This window comes from Sinocyclocheilus rhinocerous, unplaced genomic scaffold (assembly GCF_001515625.1).
Source record: "Sinocyclocheilus rhinocerous isolate Xijiao unplaced genomic scaffold, SAMN03320098_v1.1 scaffold299, whole genome shotgun sequence".
NCBI lineage: Eukaryota > Metazoa > Chordata > Actinopteri > Cypriniformes > Cyprinidae > Sinocyclocheilus > Sinocyclocheilus rhinocerous.
In genome coordinates this window covers 830,512-840,726 of record NW_015652998.1, presented here as the reverse complement: position 1 = coordinate 840,726, position 10,215 = coordinate 830,512, and the positions used below count along the sequence as shown (strand labels likewise).

The window sequence follows — 10,215 nt, the reverse complement described above, 5'->3', positions numbered from 1 at the left end:
TTAGCAGGTCGGCCTGGTACGCCTGTAACACTGACATAGTGTGCAGACACGCACCAGCCTGACCTGCTGCCGAGTACCCCTTGCCCACCAGCACTGAAGTGGTTCGCAGCGGCTTGGAGGGCAAGACCGGAGCCTTTAGAGACGATGCCGCGTCGGGAGACAGATAGTCTGTTCTACCTGGGGCATCGATCTATAACCGCATTCACCCAACCCCGCCACATTGCCATAATAATCAGAGGCGGGAATGAATAAGTGGGCCGAGAATGGTTTCGCCCACGACCTTGACACCTCGGTGTGAAGGTCGGGGAAAAAAGGCAGGCTCCGGCGTGGAGGTGGCGGCTTAGTTCGCAGAAATCGCTCATCTAATTTACTCTTCTGCAGTTCAGCCTGTTTCTCGGTGGGCCAATCAATGTTAAACTTAGCTACTGCATGAGTAACCACCTCCAGCAACTCCTCATACTGGGGTGACTGAGGGGGCGAATCCTCGACGCTCTCCACATCAACCTCCTCGGAGGAAGATAGGAGAAGCGCCGAGCCCGCTCTCCGGGGGGAAGTAGCAGCAGAACGGGCTTCCGATCCCAGCGAGCGGGCAGCGGATCTGGCAGGTGAGGAAGAAGATAGGGACTCGCCCGTCTCCATTCCCTCCACCAGATCCAGCTTGGTACGCCTGTAAAACTGACATAGTGTGCAGACACGCACCAGCCTGACCCGCTGCCGAGTACCCCTTGCCTACCAGCGCTGAAGTGGTTCGCAGCGGCTTGGAGGGCAAGACCGGAGCCTTCAGAGACGACGCCGCACCGGGTGACAGATAGCTCGCAAGCGTCTGCTCTACCCGGGGCATCGCTCTGTAACCGCATTCACTCAACCCCGCCACATTTCCATAGTAATCAGAGGCGGGGACGAATAAGCGGGCCGAGAATGGTTTCTTCCACGATCTCGACACCTCGGTGTGGAGATCGGGAAAAAACGGCAGGCTCCGGCGCGGAGGTAGCGACTTAGCCCGCAGAAAGCGTTCATCGAGTTTGCTTTTCTGCGGTTCAGTCTGTTTCTCTGCGGGCCACTCGATGTTCAGCTTGGCAACCGCACGAGTAACTACCTCCATTAGCTCCTCATATTGTGGGGATTGAGGGGGCGAATCCTCGACGCTCTCCACATCAACCTCCTCGGAGGAAGATAGGCGGAGCGCCGAGCCCGCTCCCCGGGGGGAAGAAACCGCAGAACGGGCTTCCGATCCCAGAGAGCGGGCAGACCTGGTGGGTGAGGAAGAAGATAGGGACTCGCCCGTCTCCATTCCCTCCACCAGATCCATCTGAGAACCCCACGAGTGCAGCTGCCGCTCCGCCTCGGCGGAAGCAGGGCCAGCACCGCGAGGAACGCTGGCGAAGGCTCCCTCCTCGAAGAGAGCCATCCGGGAGCGAAGCGTACGCAGGGGAAGCCGCTCGCAATGCTCCCTCGAGAGCCGACTCTGCGTGCTTCACTCCCAAGCAGACCACGCACAGACTGTGTGTATCCCCGCCCGTGATGTAGCGTGGGCAGGGAGGAACACACAATCTATAACGTGATCTGTTTTCGCCCAGATGCTTTGTTTTACTCTGAGCCTTTTTTGACATATTTGGAGCTAATAGGTTGATGATTGTGCTTACTTTGACAGACAACAGTAAATAAAACTCACAGAACATAAAATGCGACTGACACACACACAGAGCGCTTGCTGAATGACAGAAAGCTGAAGCCGATTCCACCTCACGTGCTTTTATAGCTTCCTGGTCACTACGTCACCCGCCTATGACGTCTCGCCCTTCCATTGGACTGATTACACATATGATTCAGAGCCGGTCACGCTGAAAGGCGTTCCCAAAGCATTCTCCGAAGCAGCTCGAGTTCCTGAAGGGGAAGCTGTTCTTTTGAACTTTCTATTCATCAATAAAAAAAACCTGAAAAGAATACCACTGTTTCCACAAAAATATTAAGCAGCACAACTGTTTTCAATTTTGATAATATTAAGAAATGTTTCTTGAGCACCAAATCAGCATATTAGATTCACTTCTGTAGGATCATGTGACACTGAAGACTGGAGTAATGATGCTGAAGATAAAAAGCAGTGATTTTAAATTGTAATATTTCACAACATTACAATTTTTACTGTACTTTCAATCAAATAAGTGCATCAGAGTTTTAAATCCCAAACTTTGAACAGTAGTGTATGCAGAAATTAACATTAACAAACATTATTAAATGCTGTAGAAATGTACTGGTATTTCATGTAAAATATTGCATTAACAGAATGTTAGCAACTTGAACCTTATTATAAAGTATTAGTCAATGTGTTGTAATGCACAGTGTTCAGTATGTGTTGAATGTAGTATAGCTTACCTGCTATTTCTTTATCGAAATATACATAACTGGGCTCTCCCATCTTAATTTTCTTCCATTCTATTCTGGGATTAGTAGTGGAGATTGACTCTATCATGCAGGACAGCTCGATCGCTGCATGGGGAGAGAAAACGAAAGAGCTTGTGAGCAGTTCCAGTGGCCTGTTTAATGTTCAAATCAGCAGCTAAAGACTGCTGGAGAACAAATCACTCAGCCTTACATTCAAACTCATTGACCCATGGTTTAGGATTCGTCGTCTTGAGGATGACTGCCAAGGTGCTGATGTAGCCTGCAACAAGAAGACAGAGAAAAACATCAGTTTTATGTTGAATTAACAACTTGAAATTTCGGGGGTGTCGTTACAGCCTAAACCACACGTGATATTGGTACCACTGTACTCCTCTAAAGATTTCTGAAACTCAATTAACATTCGAGCCCAGCGACCAAATCCTCCACCCAGACAGCACACATTCTTCGCATCACTGTGAGCTGTGAACGGATATGTTACCAGCCATCTTTAGTTTCACTCTCACAACAAACATCACTGATGTAAAAGCGTCCCACCGCAAATAATTGTGTAGACTGACAAGCAGTCGTCGTTCTGTTATGAATAACAGCTGACTGCTTTAAAGTGAAGGCCAGAAGGCTCGCTAATTTCATGTAGTCGCTAATAAACATGCTAAATCAAAAAGGTCAACTGTGAAGTTCATACTAATTTTAGAAATTTATGTCTCTTCGTTTTTGTCCAACATCATGAAAATGTTTAAAAGAATTCAGAACGTGACCTATACATCTCATCACTTTCTCTACCGCTTTAAAAGGTTAAAGGCTCATTCCCTATGAAAAGTTGGTTGGTTAACAGCATTTTAGCATTTGGATCCACCATGGATAAGCAACTGAACACACATTCATAAATTACTACTGTATGTCTGTGGTATTTTTGTGTCATAATCATCCATATAAATATCAAAAACATTTTTTATATTAATTTCATATTTCATATATTCAGGGAACTGAAATTTTAATGGACATCTGATTGCTAGGGATAATTTTTATGAATCTTTGATGATTGTATTTTGGGCCAAGGCTCTTATCAAGGCTAGTAATACAAAAGACGTGGCTGCAAATCTGACAGAGAAACCACAACAGTGTGTTGAAGTAAAACGTGAGAAGGACAGCATAAAGAAGACTGTTTTTTCGAAAAAAGAAATAATTTTCTTTAACAACCTATTGTTGTTCCTGAATATTAATTATTGTTTACAACACAACTGTGTTGTGAATATGCATTTTTATTTAAGTTTTCATATCAACAACCAGAGAGCAAATATACTGATGTAATTTTCACAAATCAAAAGTATACATTAGAATAATGGCTCTGGACAATTCTCTGAGTGAGTTTGAGGCTGTTTCGTGAATCTTTTTAACTGACTCATTAAAAAGAAACTCATAAGAGTCATTTATTCGCAAATCAGGACATCACCACTCACACTGTACAGGAAACACTCACACACCCTAGTAAGATCCAGTGTTATTTTACTATTATTTATATTGTTATTGTACTGATTCATATTTTGACATTTTTCTAATATTTTTATTGTCACATTTTTAATCATATTTGTGAGCACAGTAGTGACAGTCTGGGGCCCGGCATACACTTGAAGAGCTAAATAATAGATCAATTAAGCATGGTTGAATTAGTGTAAATAGTTACATCCTCTTTTACAATCACATCCAGCCATATGGAGGACACAAAGGCCACTGGCCATGGTGATGATGTCTCCTTTTTCTGCCTGCCACATCCTGTTCTATCATATCATCAAATAGGAGGCTGGTGCTCAGCACTACCAAAACCATAGCTTGTGTCAGTAATGTTCGCCTCCGTACACCTCACCCAGTGATGTAAGGTCTGTCCTGTCGGGTAAAGTCTCTGTGGTCTGATGCCATTTGAGGAATAATTGAGCCCTCAAACAAGGCAGGTGCTCTATGACCTATATATCCTGACCTCTCTCTTCCTGTTTGGAGAGCACAGCTGGATGAGATGTGACAATCCTAGTCAAGCTTTAATCTTCCACTTCTTCCTTTAGAGGCATAACGTCTCTAGGTTACGTATGTAACCATGGTTCCCCGAGGGAACGAGACGCTGCGTCGAGATCGCTTTGGGAACGCCCTCAAGCTCCCAAAGCGATCTCGACGCAGCTCGAGTTCCTGAAGGGGAACTGTTGGTTCTCTTCAGTAATCTTAGTGTAATGCCCCGGTAAAATCCTAGGCATTACAGAACTGAATAATATAATATAGAGAGAGAGAGCTTCCTGACTTAGCTTAATTTCCATATCTACATAATGCATCTGCCTGCTGTTAAACTCAATTGATTGAATTTGTGGCACAATGTTGCTAACCACAAAATTTAATTTCCACTTATCCTTCTTTTTTATTTTTTAAAAAAGTGTCTAGCTTACAGTGAGGTACTTATAATGGAAGAGAATAGGGCTGTAAACAATAAAATACTCACTGTTTCAATAGTATAGCCACAAGACGTAAACAATACGCATGTTAACATGATTTGTGACCCTGGATCTCAAAACCAGTCTTAAGTCGCTGGGGTATATTTGTAGCAATAGCCAAAAATACATTGTATGGGCAGGGGCGCGGGAAGTAGGGGTGCTGAGGGGGCTGCAGCACCCCCTGTTTTCACATGGTTGCAAATGCAACGGCAAGTTTGTTCATTTAAATTTATTCAGTTTTAGCATTTAATAATTTATTTGTAATGATCTCTGAAATGTAAATTGTAAGTGGGCTATAACAAACGCATGTTTATCTTTATAAACATGATTAATTTTACTTGTGATGTTTTCTATATGGGACGTCCTACTGTAAATATATCAAAACTTAATTTTTGATTAGTAATATGTATTGCTAAGAACATCATTTGGACAACTTTAAATGTTCTCAATATTTCGATTTTTTTGCACCCTCAGATTCCAGATTTTCAAATAGTTGTATCTCGGCTAAATATTGTCCTATCCTAACAAACCATACATCAATGGAGAGCTTATTTATTCAGCTTTCAGATTATGTATAAATCTCAATTTCTGAAAAATTGACCCTTATGACTGGTTTTGTGGTCCAGGGTCACATTTGATTGTGAAAAAAATGCTTACAAACCTAAAACTTTCTTAACATGACCATGTAACACCCTGATCTCAAAAATCCTGAAAAACAAATAAAAATCTGTAAAATTATGATTTAAACCGCTTTACAGCAGAAGTTTTAACAAAAAAGTAGCATACCGTTCAAATGTTTGGGGTTGGTTTTTGAAAGAAGTCTTATACTCACCAAAGCTGCATTTATGTGATCAAAATACAGAAAATAAATTAATTAATTAAACTTAAAAAAAAAAACTTTACTTAATATTGTGAAATATTATTGCAATTTCAAATGAACCTTTTCTATTTGAATATTTTTTAAATGTAATTTATTTCTGTGATGGCAAAGCTACATTTTCAGCAGCCATTACTGCAGTCTTCAGTGTCATGTTCCTTCTGAAATTTTCTTTGATGATGAACAAAGTTAAATAAAATAACAGCTTTTACTTGAAACTGAAATCTTCCGTAACATTATAAATGTCTTTACAGTCACTTTTGATCAATTTAATGCATTCTTGATGAATAAAAGTATTAATTTCTTTCCGGAAAAAAAAAAACCTTACTAAAAGATATCACCAAACTTTTGAACGATTGTGTAAGTGCTTTTTTTAAAAAAAAAAGATAAATTTCACATTTCTGCTCTTAAATTATCCCCCCTTTTTCTTTTTTTTAAAGAAAAGGATGGACAAGTCCAAATTTATTTTTTGCAGTAATCAACACCATGCCTGGAACCTGGAATACTTCTTTAAAACCACACGAATGGACCACCAAAAACTCAAAAAAGGGGTCACCCTATTTAAGGAGGCCATTTTCTAATCCTGGCATCGACGCCTAACTCAGCATGATGGTCTATGAAGAAACATTACACCACAGAGAAATGAGTTATATGGCCAGAATCATGGGGCTGTTTGGACAGCCTCCACAGCGCAGCGTTTAAACCCCACCACACCCTGCAACCGGCGTGCAGAAAAGCTGAAACACATTCTGCTCCGATGCAGCCTGTCAGAGAGCATTCAACACATGCGGTTCACTCAGCAATGCATGAAGTGGATAATATTCCTTGTTATTTTTATACTGCAGCATTGATTCATTTTGCTGGGGGGAGGAGGTGAGGCTGGTCATTGGCTGAGAAAGAGATGCCCACAGAGCCATTCATTACACATTCTGGGGTCTACGTCACTGGGATTTGATTGGATGTGTGCTCCCTATAAGTTCATCGTATCATATCCAACTGGAATAGATTCTAAAGCTTGAGGAGTGATATCACATAGAGAGTCACACTCGGGCTCTGCCCCCGCAGCTTTAAAATGATCTGCATGTTTGTAGCCCTGAACAATTCATGATGTGCAAGAGGTCACAAATCCTCCTCCACTGACACATGGATAACTGTACAGCAATATTCCCAGTGTGACTTCGCTGAGGAGTGTGTTTCTTACACTACACCCTCCGAGCCTGTACGAACACTTGTGTAGATGCATGATATAAACTTGAGTGTTGAATTTCTAAACCATTGAGAAATAACAAAGGAGACAATGTGTTTTAAATTCACATTTCATCTCATGGGCATTTTGGCATCTGTTTTTGTTTGACGCTGACAGGAGGAATTAAGTCTCTGTTCTGAAATCTATTGGGCTATCTACCACCTACATAGGCAGCTGCCTTCTAAGGGAGCATCTTAATGGACATAGAGCCTCATAGTGACTGATGTGCAACACTTTACATAGGCAGCAACTCCATATTCACACAAATTCGGAGTAAAAGGTTTGAATTATATTTATAATCAACATTTCATCTACCATCTTGGATTTTTTTTTCCACTGAGCCTGTTGCAGAGCATTATGGGGTGGCATTTTCTATTAAAAGAATACATATGATGCCCAAATAAAGGTATCAAAGTAGCATAAATTCTTTGTGATTAAGCAAATGTACATACATATACAATAGTCACTTTACTCCAAGCAAGAATATCAGTGACCTCTGCATTTCAATATTCTCTAATGAGCATAAATTTACAAGGGGAAAATCCCTTGTGAAGATGCAATTCTGTTGAGATAAGGTTCCTTGTGAAGCCAGTCACCTCAGTACTTGACATGGCTGTGTTAAACCCCATCTACAAATAATCTCCTGCGCAGGACATCCCACCTGCTCCAGGGAAAGTAGCTTAGTTGACTTCTCAGAACTCATGAAAACAATGGCATCGACAAAAGTGTAGAGGTTTAAGCTTTGAGTCAGTAATGGTGTTTTTTACAGCAGTGGATGGCTCTTACTCTCTTAACGCTGCCTAAATAGATGACCTCAACGGTCTGCATTTTTATCTCCTTTAAACATATTTACACATTTAGGTCTGCTATGGTTGTATCTGCATGGGTGTTACAAGTCAGAAAGGCTCAACAAAGACTCTTTTGAATAAGCACATTAGATTATGAAGAGAACATTTTCATTTTTAGAAGTGTGAAGTTGAATATTCAGTCGCTTACAGTCTGAAAACTCCCAAGTTGATTGAGAAATGACAGTAATGACCTCTTGTTCTGCCCTCAGACTCATCTGTTTCATCCAATCTCAAGTGAAGACATCTAATAATGAAAGCTGAGAGGAAGGTACCTCAGGGAGCTAGATACAGTCATTACATCGGCTGTACATCTTGTTCATTTCTATGTAACACCCATGTTGGATCTATCTGTATTCTCTGGTTTTTATTCAATTGAGAAAAATGATTCTGTTATGCAGCATATTCCCAAAGTCCCATTACTCTAAATGTTGTGAACTGCTAGATTTCTTAGATTTCTGCTAGAAGAAATGGGTTTGTTTCCCCAAGACTAAAAATAGTAGCGTTCAGCAAAGATAAGGCAATCTCCACAACAAAAATACCTCTTATATTCCTTCAGCTGCTGAGCAAATGTCACTAGGCGTCACTTCAAAGTGCAAGTGTAGAACAAGCAGGCATTCCTCTTGCAGTGCACCTCTAATGAAAACACAACACTGACTTGCTGTGGTCTTAGCAGGAGGAATGTTCATTGTCTTTGCGAAGACCTTTTTAAAATAATTTTTTGACTTTTATATTTCTTAGAGATCTTTTACATAGGAGTGTTCCTGTGTTCAAAAACAAGACGAAGAGCAGGGGAATGAAACAGAATGCAGGGGAATCGAGACAACTTTTTAAAAGTGTGACTATTTTTAATTTGACTGTGTCTTAGAAACACACCACCGGCATGGAACAGCTTAAGACGTCTGTCAACATATTTGATATATCCCAAAAAATAAGCTAACTAAATATTTAAAAATATCTTTAAAATGTAAATACTAATAATTAGCAATATACATACACTGTAATAAAAGATTTTTTGAAGTTGAAAGTAGAAGATTGAAAAACATTTACATGAAAATAATATTTCAGTTTTTCTACTTCAAAGTTTCATGTTTTCATTGTGTTCAATGTGCCATTTCTTTGTAAATGTGAAATTTACTAGCAATTTTTGAGTGAACATGTTTCTACACCATTTTTTCGAGAAGGGTATAACTGCAGCCCGGAGATCTCCAAATGGGGGCGGGAACTCCAAAACGGGTTGGGAGCTCCAAAATAGGGCGTGGCTTCCTCTCATTGACAGACAGGCACATGACACGCATGCGCAATTTTCCCCCCAATCCACTTCAGTGCAAACTCCGCCCCACAGCTGATTCTAAAGATTTTATTGGTTGTGTCAATTAAAGTGTTGATTTCCTACATTATGCTACAAAAAATGCTAACCCCTAAACCTACCCCACACCTGACCCTAACCTTAACCAGTGAAATTGACTGCACGGCGGGATTGGCGCTGAATAGCGTGGTAAAGAAAGATGCACAATCCACTTCAGTGCAAACTCCACCCCACAGTGATTCTAAAGATTTTATTGGTTGTGTCAATTAAAGTGTTGATTTCCTACATTATGCTACAAAAAATGCTAACCCCTAAACCTAGCCCACACCTGACCCTAACCTTAACCAGTGAAACTGACTTCACGGCGGGATTGGCGCTGAATAGCATGGTAAAGAAAGATGCCGTTCAGGATATAAACAGTTAATAAGATTATGCGATATGAGATCGTTCCGTAACTCCCCAACCGGACCTCACCGGACAATGGCATCTTTTTAGTTACACCCAGCGTCCCTACCCTGCGAATTTCGAGCCCCGGGACGCCCCCGTTGCTTAGAACAAAGCGATAGAGTGAAATCTTTCCCCTGCGCTGGCTCGCGGGAGAGCTCGTGGGTGATTCCCATTTATATCATTAAGCAGATGTTCAAACTTCAGTCCGAACACCACTGGCCACGAGCTTTGGGCTCTGCTCTCATGGAGAATATTTACTTATATAGCATATTTTATTTTAGATGAACTAGAAACAATGTTACATTTATAAAGTTTTATTTTGAAATGTAAGTCAATAACAATTGGCTGGAGCCAGAGCCAATGGTGAAAGTCTTTGCGTGAGGAGACCCCGCCCCATTTTGGAGGTTCTGCCCACTTTTGGAGTTCACGCCCCATTTTGGAGATCTCCGGTCTGCAGTTATACCTACTTGGAGAAGTTAAGCGAATTGACGAATTATAACATACTGTAGCGTTCTCCGACAAGGACTATAGGCACTTTGATGTACAAGGGGTGTTTATTTGGGCTGTTGTCGGCCACAACCCACGCCGTACACACCCCGACTTCTAAGAGAACCGCA

General features: G+C 41.3%; 1 protein-coding gene across 2 annotated transcripts in view; it reads right to left on the bottom strand.

Moving 5' to 3' along the window:
• Positions 1–10,215, bottom strand: part of jam3b (junctional adhesion molecule 3b) — a 38,420-nt gene that overhangs the window by 10,436 nt on the left and 17,769 nt on the right. For both annotated transcript variants that reach the window (XM_016521414.1, XM_016521415.1), the window contains 2 exons: positions 2,594–2,662; positions 2,374–2,487 (listed from right to left, as the gene is read on the bottom strand). In XM_016521414.1, coding sequence (XP_016376900.1) covers positions 2,374–2,487; positions 2,594–2,662 — 183 coding nt within the window. The remainder of the gene's footprint in view (positions 1–2,373; positions 2,488–2,593; positions 2,663–10,215) is intronic.